The 16,177-nt window shown below is 36.2% G+C and overlaps 1 protein-coding gene and 1 long non-coding RNA gene across 6 annotated transcripts in view; one reads left to right on the plus strand and one right to left on the minus strand.

The window, feature by feature from the left end:
- The window catches only part of LOC107223579 (unextended protein), a 49,434-nt gene extending 36,055 nt beyond the window's left edge, over nucleotides 1-13,379 (minus strand). For 2 of the 4 annotated variants that reach the window (XM_015663295.2, XM_015663294.2), the window contains exon 1: nucleotides 12,869-13,379. In XM_015663295.2, coding sequence (XP_015518781.1) covers nucleotides 12,869-13,344 — 476 coding nt within the window. In that variant the 5' untranslated portion in view covers nucleotides 13,345-13,379. The remainder of the gene's footprint in view (nucleotides 1-12,868) is intronic. The other 2 variants (XM_015663293.2, XM_015663292.2) reach the window with 1 other exon arrangement.
- On the plus strand, nucleotides 13,308-16,026 carry LOC124293283. Of its 2 annotated transcripts, none has more exons than XR_006903192.1 (3): nucleotides 13,308-13,381; nucleotides 13,668-13,876; nucleotides 14,303-16,026. It is a non-coding gene; the product is annotated as an uncharacterized LOC124293283 (long non-coding RNA). The 2 variants fall into 2 exon arrangements; XR_006903191.1 differs by having other exon boundaries at nucleotides 13,668-13,775.
- The last annotated feature ends 151 nt before the right edge of the window (nucleotides 16,027-16,177 follow it).

A 16,177-nucleotide genomic window follows, 5' to 3' on the forward strand; every position in this document is an offset into this window, starting at 1 on the left:
TTAACGTTTAAATAAATGAATTTTGATTCTATACATCGAATAATGACCAAAATCTTCAATCGTTACTTATAAAGTTTACTTTCGTACTTTTTAAGTTGACAATAAGTCTTGAAGTTTTCGTTCAATCAATCGTGACCTAAAACTTCGAGACTTGAGTTTATAAACGTGAAGAAGACAAGAGCAAACTTTATGAGTAATAAGTGAAGATATTGTTTGTTATTTTATATAAACTCGAAGAAAAAAAATTCTGTCGACCCTTGATTAATCAGTATTTTTGAATAAAAGTGATTTAAATTAGAAACTGAAGTTTGTTATAATTGTTATTTACGATAAATGTTTGAGAAAATAGGCAATTTTTCTTAAAATTCCAAAATATCGTTCTGGTTTCTGTAAAATAAAAATTTATCTAATAAAACTGTCGTTTTTTTTTTTTTTTTTTTTTTATTAGTTACGTGAAGGAAATGAAAATTTTACATATGTGTACATATTATACCGATCAGTTTCACAAGAGTATTAAATGCATAATATAATGTCCACATAATTTCGAGGAATGAGGCGATTTTTACACATTTATTTTTTTTTTTTTTTTTGTTGTTAGGAATATTAATTTCGAACTATTATATAATTCTATTCATTTCTTGATACAATTAATACTGTGAGTCTGATTAATTATCTGGCCAATCACATCTGATACATATTAGTGAAACTTTTGAGATGGAATAAGAAAAAAAAAAAAAAAACTATGCCTAATATACTTGTGGCGGATAAAAAGGGGAAAAAAATTATGAATGTGGGAAAAAGAATTTTGTTCACTTCTAGAAATAGTTGCGTTACTTGCAACGAATGAACGTTGAATTCCGCTTAACGTGTGCTAAAATTTTTTGCGTCAAAATTAGCACGTTTTTTAAGTTGATTTTAAATTTTACACCGTGCTGTGTAACTCTATTTAATATAGCCTCAATGTCACTTCGTCTCTGCAAATGCGTCGAACGGCATTTATTTGATACTTGTAAAAAAGAAGAAAAACAGAAAAAAAAAAAAATGATTCAGTTCCAAGACCATCGAATAAAAATCAACGCCCACGATCATCTGTCAAACAAATGTGTATGTATTTTATCACTTATATGACTCAATTAAACAAATTATATTATCAATTGTTTCGCATCGTGTGATATAATAAATTGAATATGCGGTTTATTGTGCTTAAACTCGTTGCACAGTTACAGTTGGTGTAATAAAAAAAATAACTGAACAAAACTTTATATCAAAGCGATTCTGAATCAAGGTCATGATTATTTGTGAAATATAAACAGCGAGCGTAATGATTTTTATTGTTAATTTCTTTTTTTTTTTTTTTAATACCAATATTATTGAATCAACTTTCCTGTAGATTTTTTCTTTTCCACGACCTACTTTTTAGTTATCGATGAAAAATCAATCGTTGCCATTTGAATTTGCAAAGAGGAATCAGGAGACTTTGAGAAAATTAATAAATAATCCCGAAGGTATTTTTCGAATGTCACGTGATTGACCTGAAAAAAAAAAAAAATGGAATACAGGCGATATTCAGCGACACGTGGCAGCTAATATAGACAGAGTAACCGATTACATGTAAAACTGCAAAAAATTAAACTTCAGAGTCATAGAATCGTCGGCTATAATATATTGACAGTGAAATTTCGAGAAACGAGTATTGCGAGAAAAATTCTCTAAATTAAATTATTCTCTAAAGTAAATGTTATATATATATTATCCGATATTCGTAACAACATGAAAAATCCTGTACCTCAAGCATGCGTAAACGAGAAGCGTCATCTTGTTGTAATACCTTATTATTTACGTGAATATAACCTTGTAAGGAATAATTCAAAGAGATACTGAGTAATAACGCGTATCGCATAATAAGACGATTCCACGTGGAGAGCAAGCAGGAAAAAGACGATAAACTTTATATATTTGCCGAAGAAATTTATAATTAATATTGTTATCCGTTTGCCTCTCCGAGGACGACGAAAACACGACGACGAATAGAGAAGAAAAAAAAAAAAAAGAAAAAAGAAAAAAAAACAAGAACAACGAAGCAATTATCACAACACCACGATGATGAACAGTTTTTTGATCGTTCCCTTGTACAAGAGTATATTGTTTATACACTGCATGATATAATTAATAATAATACACGCTGCCGGCATGACCGAGGAATATAATTATACAACACACTTGAGCATGAATACACAAACGCAAACGGATATGAATTCAACGAACGGATCGAGTTACTCGCGAGCTTCGTAAAATGTTCGAAACTTCTACGGAATGCTTACCGAGAAATTCAATCCCAAATGTGACGTTTAGTTTATAATTAGCTGATTGGAGTGTCGAGATAGCGACACGGGAGAAACAATAACACGCGTGTGTGTGTGTGATATAATATTTGGGGTGTGCAAAAGTTATCGGCGTTGAACGTAGATACAGAAATTCCTGAGATAGAAAAGGAAAGTTTTCAACAGAACCAACGTTTGGTATCGTCATCCACGTGAAAGCGACGAGAAATTTTGCACACCGATAATACGTTGTACCGGGACAATCTCTTGAGACTTGAAAATGAACCGCGCATGCGCCAAATAATTCGATCTCATTGGTCGGCGAAATCTTCCCGCAGCGATGTTCTTGTCTGCGACGCAGGCGTGCCAACGTACGCAAAATGTGTACGTTTGAATTTTCAAAGAGCATAAGCGTCGAATTCCGGCCGTTCTTTGAAGAATCAACTTTCCGACCCGATAACAAATCCTTCCCAAACATTTCCGAGTCGCTGCTTCAATTATTTGAGATTCTAAACTCGAAAATTTGTGTCAACTACATCGCCGCCAGAAACAGAGTTCGACAGCTGAAACTTGGGACGAACAGCTGATAAAACTCGCGCATGCGCAGTTGATTTTCAACTATCAAGAGATTGTTCCGGTATGGGTGTATCAGGGTGGTCCTTATTTGGGGGTTGGAAAAATGTTCATTGGGAAGTGTACCAGATGTACTGTTCCAAACCGTTGAAAAAAAAAATATCTGTGTAAAGTTTTAAGCTTCTACGTAAACTGGAACACGTACCTGAAAGCTCCGAAAAGTTTTAATGTAAGATACGTGTAGTTTTTATGACCAGTTATTTCGTTTTGTGTAACTTTGGTGTGAATTAAAGGACCGATTTGAAACTAGGCAGAGTTGTTGCTTGTAATGACAGGGAACAGACTGAAAATTTCAACATTTAATATGCGGTTGATTTTCAAATTTCGCAGCAATAATCGCAGCATCGTTGTACACCTTTCGTATTATGCACCCACGGCTGACGATGACGGCATTGGTTTCACGCACAATCGAGAGGAGTTGATTAGGATACCGAGAACGAAACGACGATACTCGAGTATCGACGATGAGATGCCTGGAATGTTTTCCAGCTCGCTGCTGGTGCGTGTGTACCACACACATATATGGCGTGGTAGAGATAGGTAAGGAGAATTATCTCATACGACGTTTTCGAGTGAAAAAATGTCGGTCAATAAGCAGGAAAAACTGGTTCGACAAATCGGCAGAATGGCGTTCGTACACCGTTGGAGAAAATTTAACTAAAAATAATGACTCGGCAGGTTGACTGTGTATTTGTGGGTGACAACCGATTTCAATGATTTCAAGCGATTTCAAGGGATTTTAAAGTGCCTGCTTACCAATGGAGTTACCGATTTCACCAAGTGAATATCCCTTCGTTCCACTCCGCTCTGTAGATGCAATTTCGAGATTATGACGATGACTGGAAGTGGAAGCGTTTTATCAATGAAACGTCGTCGCGCACAACAAACATTTGATATATTTTTACACACCCAAGTGCTACCTCTGTGTAGGTTTATATCCAAAAGTGTGTAAAAGGACACGCACACCAAGTCCGTTCGTAACTGGGCCGAGTCAAGTTTCACCTACCAAGATCATTCTCGGTCTTGAATGTACAAGGTAGCTGAAATTCCAACGAAGTTCAAGTTCGTAGCGTTGATGTATAACGTAATAAAGATGCATGAAATTTCATGGGGAAATAACGGGTGTTTCGCCATTTCGGAATCGTCTCAGAAATATCGATAAGCCACGATAGATCAAAACTTAAATATGCACCGTACGTTCTCACAGTTTGCAAATTGAACTCCTTCAAAACCGTTTGCAAAATTGTGAAATAGTGCACGTTAAAGATAATCGTGAAAAGAAAATAAATAAAACTTCAACCTTCAGCTGCAACAATAAAATATGTTCTGAAATACTGTTGTATATACGTACAAAATTTGTTCGCGAATCAAAATTCGATCAATAAGAAAAAAAAAAAAAAAAATTGAAAAAAATAAATTGTTTACAAAATACTTCGCAGAGTGCGGATTTTAGATCGATTCTACGACAGATTCGATCGTTGGACTTGATTGATTGGTTACTGACCGATGACGTCATGCCGCGTTGTCCCGCAATTTTCCTCACGCATTTCATATCATTTCACTCTTATCCTCGAGTCTCTTTTCGGCCCTCCCATCATACGGTAAACACTGAATCACCCGACAAGGTATATTATATACGTTTATACGAACGTGTTGCGTTACTCCGACGATACAAGTAAGAGATGCACTTGCAGCTACATCGAAAATAGCAGACGTCGCATGCCGCATGTTCACCTAGCTCAACGAAATGCGACTTATACTAGGTCAAGATGCACAGCGTGTGCATTATTATTTCCTTCCGGCCCCTTCCGTCGGTGTGTTTCCTTTTCCGTATCTTTTTTCATCGCCTAATAATCGTCATCGTCATCGTAATCGCGACTTGCAGTCGTAAACACACACGTAACAAAAATTCCTGAACAATTTGCACATCTCTTCTTCTTTTTCCATACATAGAGCGTGAATTCCTAACGACTGCACGGTCTGTCGTCTGCAAGAGTTCAATGCGCATGCGCTACAATCTGGGATCAATTGTTTGCCAGGGCGACCAACCGTCACGAACGTAACCTCAAAAATTTTGACGATTGTCGCTGGTGTAGTCGTCTGCGTTCGACACAGACAGCTGTCAAAATTTTTCAGGTTACACAAGCCGCGGTTAACCGTCGTTTAAACTCATGACGGTTGGTCGCCTTGGTAAATAATGCTCTCGGATTTTAGCGCACGCGCGTTAAACCGTAGACGTCGGAAAATTCCGTAGCTGGCAATCCACACTCTGTACAATAACACATGCATAAAACTGAACATTTATACGTTCGCTCGTAACTCCAGAACTACCGAACCGATTCTATTCGATTTTTTTTTTTCTTCTGTGGATAGCTGCAAAGTCCGGCAAGGTTTTCGACTCTGTTTCGTTACAAACAGATCAACGGTTCTGGAAGTGTAACGATACTTGTGCGCCAAGCCGGAACGAGATCACAAACATTCACATGCGAACGCTGACCAAACTTTTACAGATCATAGAGGAAAGTTACGCTCTCAAGAGTTTTCAAGGTCTCGATCAGCTCTGGAAAAAAAAAAAAAAAAAAAAAAAAAAAAAAAAAAAAAAAAAAAAAAAAAAAACTCGCCGAGAACTTGTCTAATAATTTTTACACAAAAAGCATTTGAAAATATTCGCCGGCGGACCGGCTACGGACTTATGAACCAGGTATGACACGAAGTATGGAAGATGATAATGTACGATCGTGATTATATGCGGCCGTGATGTAACTGGACATCGCACTCCTTTCATGCGTTATTCAAACGCCACGGCAACAGCGGCAAACGGGATGAGCTGATGGTTTACTGACGACAGTAAGTACTGAGACATTGCATAACAGTACTTTCTTTGCCTTCTACAAAATATCGTCGGTAGCCGGTGGCCGTCGTCATGTTTCAAGGCTCCAGAAACTCAGGGTGTCCAGCAATACCGGATTTCAAAATTCCCCTATAATTCCTGGTCCTTTTTTTAAAAAATTCCCAGATATTCTTAACAATATTTTGAGCAGCATAAACACTGAATATTAATTATTTCAAACGGTAATCTTTAAACAGGCATGTTTCAAGGCTCCAGAAACTCAGGGTGTCCAGCAATACCGGATTTCAAAATTCCCCTATAATTCCTGGTCCTTTTTTTAAAAAATTCCCAGATATTCTTAACAATATTTTGAGCAGCATAAACACTGAATATTTATTATTTCAAACGGTAATCTTTAAACAGGCATGTTTCAAGGCTCCAGAAACTCAGGGTGTCCAGCAATACCGGATTTCAAAATTCCCCTATAATTCCTGGTCCTTTTTTTTTTTTTTCAAAAATTCCCAGACATTCGTAACAATATTTTGAGCTGCATGGCTACTGAATATTAGTTGTTTCAAATGGTAATATTTACGTAGACACGAAACTTGTAAATAATACGCACTTCGATGAGCATAAATTTCCGAATCAGTTGGATTTCTCGAAAAAAAAGCAGGGTTTAGCATTATAGCTTATATTTATTAATATAATAAAACTAGATTAGTTATTATGCCTGTAACACTTCGAAGATATGATTCTAGTATGAAACGTGTTGATTAAGGGCTTTCATTTTTAGACCTAGAAAAAAATTTTACACAAGTTTAATTTCGCGAGAAAATTCCCTGTTGATATATTGAATTCTCGTAAATTTACAACATTTTAAAGGACATTTTCAAATCCCCGGTCGCTGGACACCCTGTAGAGTGAGTCTAGGTATGTAACGTCTGACTTCTGACTTCTGAGCATAAAGTGAAAGAACAATGACCACAAGCTGCACGAGTCTCAGACCTTTTCGAATTCTTTCACGACGCTTACGAGCTTGGACTTAATTTTCAGCCGATCTATGAGCTACACGATTCTATAAGCCAACGGTGGAATCAATTTTTCATCGATTTAGACATCTTGTATATTAAATATTTTTAAGAATGTATGCTTGGAATCCAAAATAGTCAGTGAATCGGAGATTAGGAAGATAGAAAAAACTGTATTGAAAATTTCCGACAACGTTATTAATGTACTTAAAAAAATTCGATGTATATTTAAACTATTTGAGAAAAGGATTTTATAATTATAACGTTCTTGATTATTAAACTCTGGTGTTTTTGTACCGTTTCTCATATATTTCTGGGGTCATCTTATTTATTACGGAAATATTCAGAGATTGCGTGAAAAATATTTCACAAATATTTATCTCCAGAGTGGATGAAAATAGATTTGTACGACTAAATTTGCGCGTTATAACTTTAATATAATGTATGAAATTTCATTAATGTTTTATGAATGAGTTCAAAAACAGTGGAATCGGTTTAAAAACGTCATATTTTAATAATTACGAAAGATTTTTTTAATAACAAATCTTCGAATTGTTGACATGTTAGCTTGCGTTAATTAAATTTGCTCAGATTCACTTCTATCACATATTAAGTATGTCATTTCATTCGTGTTTACCATTATCGACGGAAATAACACTGCTGCAGACTTTATAAACGGTTTTTTCTCTTTTCCCTAACTTTTTAATCGCCAATGATACACGATGATGATGGAAATTTCCGAGCAAAAATTCGATAACATTCCGTCCACTGATTTAGAGCTAATTATTATGTAGAAAATGTGAAGATATCGAAACGAAGAAAAAGCAACAAACCATATTATCACCGCTTGGACGTTATTTATGGATACACGTAAATATCGTTCGGTATTCGGCGAAGAATTAAACATACAAACAAGCGACGCGTGTGTAAATCCTGCACGCGGATTCCTTTTTTTTACATATTTTGCAAATTATCTTTCCGGCCACGTTTAACCCGCAGGAATTTGAAAACAAAGAAACATTAAGATTCATTTGTTTTAAACAACAAACGACAATTCGTCTGCATTAATAATTTTTACCGATCAATTTTGCGAGTCTGTTTAAAATCAATTTCAACAAATCAAAATATCGATCTTCCTAATAACGATTAGAAATCGCTAAAAAAAACAAACAAAAAAAAAAAAAAAAAACGAACAATTCGCCAAGTAAAATGTTTGGGTGAAATTTATCACAAAAACTGCGTGTTTAAAAAATATGTTTCACTGGGTTTAAACTCGCACTTGGCTCTCATTTTTTTTTTTTATGAGTCTGAAGTTAGCAACGTTATTGTAGCGATTCGCGATTCGGAAGACTCGTGATTTCGTAATTTTAAGAATATCTGAAACGCGGTAAAGTGCAATAAAGCAAATATTATCTTTCCTCCTACGTTTCGTTGCGGTAACGTTACTTTCATACAACTTCAGCCTCGTCACGATGATAATCACTGAATCACGCGTTGAAATAAAAGGGAATATGTTTAGACAGAACAGAGACAAAGAGAATAAAATCCATTTCTCACACGGATGTACGTGCCTTGGATAGTTTTTTTCACAATGTGCATTCGCATGTGTGTAGAAATTTTTTAATTTTTTTTGTGTAGACACAACTGAATTATATTACAAACGAACTTCGTTCTTTCACAGATTGGTAAGGTATGCATGAATATCCATCGTGTGTATCCGAATTCGATGTACAAATATACGTGGAGACATATATACGTGTAAACACATGTGAATGGAAACAATGAAACATTTTGAATTGAATAAATACACTGTAACACATGTATGGATGTACGATGTAGAGACACCTCAATGACTATCAGTGCGTAAATGTGGTGTACACCCCGTTTGCATTCATACGTGTAGGCGCTTTATAGAAACCTCAGAGAGAGAAAGAGACAGAGAAAGAGAGTGAGAGAGAGAGAGAGAGAGAGAGATATATAGGTCACACATCTATTTTTACACAGTGACGTGTGGAGGAGAGTCAGTCTCTGACGAATGTTTGGACAATTTGCTTTTTTTCATTTCGTTACTCCATTTAATAACATATCCAGCAAAAAATATGAAAAAACCAGCGGACACTGCTGGTTAATTTTTATACGCATGCTACTTGTTGAGAAATAAATTATCACACCGCACACAAGTTTGCGTGAAATGTGTATGAAATTATTGTTAAACCGGTTGTACAGCTGGGAGAATTTTTCTTCAATGTATCGTGTGACCTGAATCATTGTTTCTTAGTTAATACACAATCGGAAAGAATCACACGATGGATTTTCAGCTGCGGCGCTTACCAAATTCTCATGCTTTATTTATTTATACGGAAAATTTTCGCCGTCGCAGTCTCGACTTTTCCATCATCGTGTTCCTCGATTTGCGTCGATGACTCGGACCTCGAATTTCCTTATTATTTCATTCTCACTGTGTAAAATGATTCTTGATTATTCATAACGTTCTACGCATTTCAAGATCCTTCAAACTGATTGTGAGTATAAGGATTTTCAGTCACCGAGAGGAAAAAGCGACAGAACAAAAAACATACTTTTGTTGTATTGAAAATGAATCGTAGGAATAACGGAGCAGTTTTTATGAATTACATTTTTCAGTACATACATATTTTCTTTAAATATTCTAAATGACGACGATTGTTGGGTGTTGAAACGAAAAATCGTCGTTCCTAGATCTTCGTTCGCAATTTAGAAAAAAAAAAAAACAATGATAATTTTTCAAAAATTACCCGACTTTTGTTTTCATTGTTATTAATGTTATTTACTAACTGAATTTCAAAAAATGGACATGGACATTCAGAAGTTTTTTTTTTAGTGTCTACTGGCAGAATTTCAGGGACTCGGTGTTTTAAAATTTCGACATTCGAACGGTACATTGTATTTTTTATTGGTCAAAAAAATTTTAAGATCAATTTGGATCGAATAAGTATAATATGTTTGGACACCACGAGTGTCAATTATTAAAATGCCAAAAGCGTACGAGGTTGGAGTTATAATATATATTTTGCAACTTTAGAGTGAGTTCAGACGAGTTGTGTTTTCAAAATATAAGCACGTTTTGTTTTGTCACAGCTTATTTAATCTCAGACTAACCTCAGGTTGATTTTTTTTTTTTTGTAAAAGTGGAACATTCGTCATTCAAATTTCGAAGATTTACTGCGCGTTTCGTTCATATTGAATTATATACTCACTACAAACAACTCGACCAGAGTTTTCGACAAAACTTGAAATATTTTTCCAAAATCATCGATTCATTATTCTTCATCCAAGTGACGATTTTAATATCTCATTTTATCTAGCGATCGTTTTCTATTATGCAAAGAATTAATTTTAACCGAGATCGCGGCTACAGTTTCTTACAAACTTGTCAATCGAGATTATACGCTTCGGTAATTTTCAAAGTCGTTACAATTAAGTGATCCCTCTGAAGTTGACGATTCGACATTTCTAGTTGAAGCTCACAGTTTGATTTCAAATTTGCGTGTGTGGAATGCACAACGTTTCATCGAAATTCGGTTAATCTACTTACTTCATTAAACATTAACCTACTGTTTGGCTATTATTTAAGAATCGTCGATGGCGTTCAATGAAGTCTTTAATGAAAACATTTTCCTTTTTCAGATTCGTTAATTTGTCGTCTATTAAAATCGAAGTGCCGAACGAAGAAATTCAATCTCTCGTTACAAATTACATTTCATTCATCTCGAGTTTTCACTAAAAGCCGAAAACGCATACAAAGCCTGTAACGCCAAGTATTTCGTTAGAATTTCGTAGACAGATGTAAAACTTTGAATTTCAAATTTCAGTTTCTTCGGAAATTCGTTAAAATTCACTAGCTCACTCATTTATTGTGAATTAATGCGACCACCACGTACGATTATTGCAAGCTTCGTCTTCGCACTTTGCAGCTTATCTCTACTCGATGGGCGTGACCATAAATTAATTCATAATAAAATTACTGAAATCATTTCAACGAAAGTAACAATTGTTATCCTCCATTTTCTGGGCCAGATATCTCTAGACGCTGCGTAGTAATTCTATTCTACAGAGTGAACGATCGAGGGGGAAACAGAAAATCGATCCAAAGTCTTGGTCTGGCTGCATCAAACAGCACGGAGAATTTCCCCTTCTGGATAGTGATTTCGGTCGGTAAAGTAGAACTGGGCGACGGGTGGCCTCAAAGTTGAGAACGAGGAGGAAGAAAAAGAAAAAAGAAGTGGACCGTTAATACCGGGAGTTTACTGCGCCACAGAGAAACGATGAAGAAGAATTCTCGCTCATTCGCGTTGTTGGTTAAACTGAAATCGTATTAGATTATAACACGTGCGTTGCAGCCATGCATTTATACGTCGTGAAATGCAGTAACGTGTACATAATATTCATATATACGATGATGTTGATAGATGTTGAGTTACAAATAAAACAAGTCTGGGGCGTTCGATTTCGCAATTAAACAAGTTAAGAATATAACAGCGACCACGAATGCACGCTACAATCTCTATATTAATGGTTATTTGTCTCATCGTTGACGTCTACGGGTCGATATTTATAATCGACGACTCGGATATTCCTTGCACGTAAATAAACAATGGGTGATACAATAACGTAACAAGGATTTTTACACCATCGTTTGAATCAACCGCCCATACCATGGTTAGAACGAAGTTGGGACGTGATAAATTTCTGAGGTTACTTGCAATATCCGAAACGTTACGTTATGCAATACTCAGAGACGTTTATTTACATCGTTTTTGGTATAAGCGTGGGTGAAAAAAATTTCTACAGGATTAGACGCGCGTTACATAAATTCGGGAGAGATTGGTAGCCTCCTCTTGTTGTGTTATGCTGCAGATTTCTTCTTGACCGACCGATGTTGTCCTGATTACATTTCTTCGAATTTGTTGTCAGTCGCTGATGTTGATTGGAAATCGAGTTTCCATCTCGCGCATGAGCTGCTACCGAATATCACGGCCAAATTCTAATCGTAATTATAGCTTTATCTCAAACAGCTACGAAGCTCTTAATGCATCGTCAACGTTTTTATGTCAGATGGGGAACGAAAAATGAAAATGAATCAAAGCTTTAAAAAAAAACTGTGACCGAAGTGAAACAAGTTTTGAATTTAATTGAACGAATATCGGAAGAACAAACTTTATAATAACACCCTCGAATGGAAAAAAAACATTCGATTAGTCCAATTTTTAAATATTTATCAGATCGTTTTGTCCAGGAACGAATCATCTAGAAACTGTGTACTAAGAATGAATTTCACGTTCGTCACAAAATCATTTATTATGCAAAATGATTATTGCAGGTTGCTGTTGATAACTTGTTAATTAATGATTAATATAATTGAAGATTGATTTCAGACAATTTTTAAAGAATCTACTCGTAAATCGTGAATCAGCCCTGACACATCAGAAACGATTTTTTCATCCAACCAACGGAGCAACAAAGCAACATTTCCGAAAAGATAAATAACTGAAACAATCTCAATTGAATTCAGATGGATAAAATTCTGTTCAACTTTCATAAAGCTTGATATTGTCACGTTCTGTGACGCATTTTTAAACTCTGCCGAATTTGACAATTGGAAACGTAATTCACGGCGGTTCGATTCTGAAACGAACAATCGACGATCGAAGAGTAGAAAAAGAGGAGAAAAAAAAACTGACTCGCGTCATCGGTTTTAAAACTGATTCAAAACTGCCAACGTAACAGTTTAATCGCAGCCACACTCGGAGCGGCATAAACTGCTGATAAGTGTCTGTAATCTCTCGATGGATGAATATTCGTCGGAAATGGAGAGGCGACAGCTAGCCGAGATATGAAACGAGTGGTAGCGTATAACGTGAAATTAACAAATCGAATGTCCCGCTACGCAGCGGCGGTTTTTTTCTAAGAAAAATACGACGACGAGATATAAAACGAAAGAGAGACGGAGAGTGGATATGCCACATTGGCATTCGCCGATTTATGATGAAGAATAAATAAAGCGCATGTTTACTTACGATCGGTCGTATAATATGACGGAATAATCCGCGCCCAGGTTAACCCAAACATGTTGAAGGCGTGATTTCCGTTGGAGGCAAAAATAGACGGTCGTAACCTTAAATTGTTCGGGTTGTTGATAGTCGATCTCGTAAATAGCACGGGTTCCATCACGGTCGAGTGACACTTGACGTAGCTGGTTATTCCCATTGTAATTAACCTCACAGTAACTTTGGTCGAGTGACAACACCAGGGGAAAATCTTCGGTAATACCGGCGCCAGTAACCTCAATATAGAAAAGTGAATTACCGGGCTTTGGATTTGCTACCGAAAACTCCGACGGCAACGACGATTCGTCGACTAATTTCACCGAGGCGATGCTAACCGGCTTGCCGGACACTCCGAGCGCGTTGCCGCTCGCTAAGTGAAATACTCCGATAGTAATAAATAGAATAAAAGTTGTCCGAGCTCCCGAGTTGATAACATTTTGCGCCATCGTGCGAACACGGGTAACGAGCAGCAACTTCACCTCGGTAAGGATTAACGCATATACTTATAACCTTCGTTTCGGACGGTGCGCCTGCGTAGCTGGCCTTTACGCATCGTCCAGAAAACATCGACCTATTCCGTCTACCTATCTCTCTCTCTCTCGGCCCCTTGACGCCCGGCCACCCTTGACGCCTTTGACCGAGGATGCCGGTGGTCATTATCATCGCCGTGTTAAGCCCACGTTCAAAACACGACGACTGGATCGAAGCGATTGATTGCTGGAACTACTCGATAGCGATGCGATACGAATTAACGTGTGTCTGTGTATAGTTTCAGAGTCGCAGCGATTTGAAAATCTTATTCTTATCCGGCGGACGCCAGTTGCTGATAATCCAATCTTACCGACGGAGTTACTTCCATGGTAATGCAGCTCGCTCGGTAAGGCGCGAATTCAGGGGATATTGACGGTTAGTGTTCATGAATTTCTGCAGGTGTCCGGTGCGCGAATAATGGACCTCGATTTTTCAGTATAAATTCAGGTAAATAAATATCTCATATTTCTATACCGTCGCAGCAGCAATTTCATGTGGTAAATATGTTCTACATTATCTGCTGTGGTGGTAAGTACGGATCGGTGGCAGAAATTTATTTATCGCTAACCGATGATTTCATGAATTTATTTTTTTGCAAGTAGAGTTATTTGGTTTGCGGTTTGGTTTCTACAAACTTTAAAGAAATGAACTTACTTCAAGCATCAGATAATTTCGTTGATTCAGCGTGTTTAAGGTGAAATTTTTATTGCGGAAAATCACGCCGTTATAAAGTTATTTTTCAGCTAGTAGCTGTAAAAAATATTCGATTTCCTCACTTATTGTCTACTTTCAAGGATGGTACAGACATAAATTTCAATTTACAGTAGCTAATATATTTTACTGCTGAAGCAAGTAATGATATATTTCTTACAGTCTAGATTGTCAACACGCAGCGATTCCAAGAATCATATCTTGATGGCAAAAATAAGCTAATGCAAACTGTTGAGATCCGAAGAACATTTAAGATGACGATCGATGATCGTAGATTTTACTGACCATTTCAATCAAAGTTGCACAACATCCAACCCGAAGGGCAAACGCAGTTCAGGTCATTTCTATTTGGCCTAGAAAGTGGATGGATCCGAAATCCAAATCCGATCTGGCATCGTAATATTTCGGTGTAAGGTTGACACTGTCTCTGGGAAGCGAAGTTACCGATATCTTCACGACCGGATTCACCGAAGATCAAGCCTCTCAATCCTCCGATGAACTCAAATTTTCAGATCGAAAAATATGTTCTTTCTCACTGTAATGTGAAAATCAATTCTATTCTAAGTGACGGAGAATTGAATTATTTCATCACCTACAGAGCCATTCGTTTTGATGAAAAAAAAAAATGTTGTAATCGAAGGCAAGATTCTCGAAGAATTTTCCGCGGGTATCACAATTCTCCCTGCTAATGCGAAAGAAGTGATGAAAACTTGCGAAGAAAAATCAGCTACATTTGGATAAAATGTTATTTTTCAATATTTGCAAATGTGTGCGTAACTTTGAGAATATTTGTTGGATCGACATGAAATTTTTTGTGTATATAGGTACTTGAATATATATTATTAGGATTTATTGACATTTATGTTAATTAATTAACGAGTAAGCATTACGCATATTTTACAAGGTACGATGAACATAGCACATTCTTTTCTTTATCGATGTATAAAACACGAGCCGTATTAAAGTTTAAAATTCATTCGTTCATCCGGTTCATCATTCATTCATTCCATGTGTTAATTCTTGAAAATGATATATATTGTTAAAATTGTAAATAATTGTCTTTTCATCGATGCACTTGACTCTTGGATTTCACTGAGTTTATTTTGTTTCTTTTAAATCGTTTCTCTTCAATTTTTACGTGGTTTTTGTAGTTTTTGCTTTTTAGTTTCGAAATGTCTATCTCGATGGTAACTTTGCTTTAACAACACATTAGTCGATCTTCGATATCCGATGTGCGATTACCGAGACGGGAACCTCCGTACCTCGTTCCTCCGAGAGAGTCGTTGTTCAAGAGAGCCGTTTCTTCTGAATATAGTCGAAATTGATGAAGAAACACACCACGTGTCCCCACTCCATGGATCAGATTCTGATCACCTCTCGTTGTGTCCATTTAGCGGGTATATTCGAATCATTCAAATATGTACATTGCGAAAATCCAATTAAAAAAAAAAATCCATTTTTGAGAAATCCTAATTGCGTATAAGCCCTTCGAACGAAAATCACAAAGTTATAAGAAAAATAAAAACTGTCGTTTTTCGTTGGTCACAATATGTCAATCGCGAAATGAGGTTCTACGTAATTATTATTAGAAGTTAGGAAAGATTATTGGGAATTGATGATACTGCAAATCCAAATTTAACGGAATCTGGTTTAGTTTTAATATATTTTCAATAATTTCTTACCCACTTCAGTATTTAAAATTCATCCGTCATTCGTCAAGTCAACTTTCGCTGAAATATTTATAACTATTTTACACAAATATGTAACTGTAGAATAAATTTTTTTCCGATCAACTTTTAAAATAAACAAAATGCCTAGAAGTGTTACTTATACATGTATTATGTATTACGCGATATAACGGTAAGACAAAAATTCATTGTCTCAACTGAATCGTTCATTATGTCAAAAACTATAATAGTATCCATAAATCTGATAGTCATGCCGAAGCAAATTGAAAGAATAATTGTTAAAGAGACAAAACAGCACACAAAACTGCTTGGTACAAATCCGAATTTTACTTAAATTATATACACCGAT

This window comes from Neodiprion lecontei, chromosome 3 (genome assembly GCF_021901455.1).
Source record: "Neodiprion lecontei isolate iyNeoLeco1 chromosome 3, iyNeoLeco1.1, whole genome shotgun sequence".
NCBI lineage: Eukaryota > Metazoa > Arthropoda > Insecta > Hymenoptera > Diprionidae > Neodiprion > Neodiprion lecontei.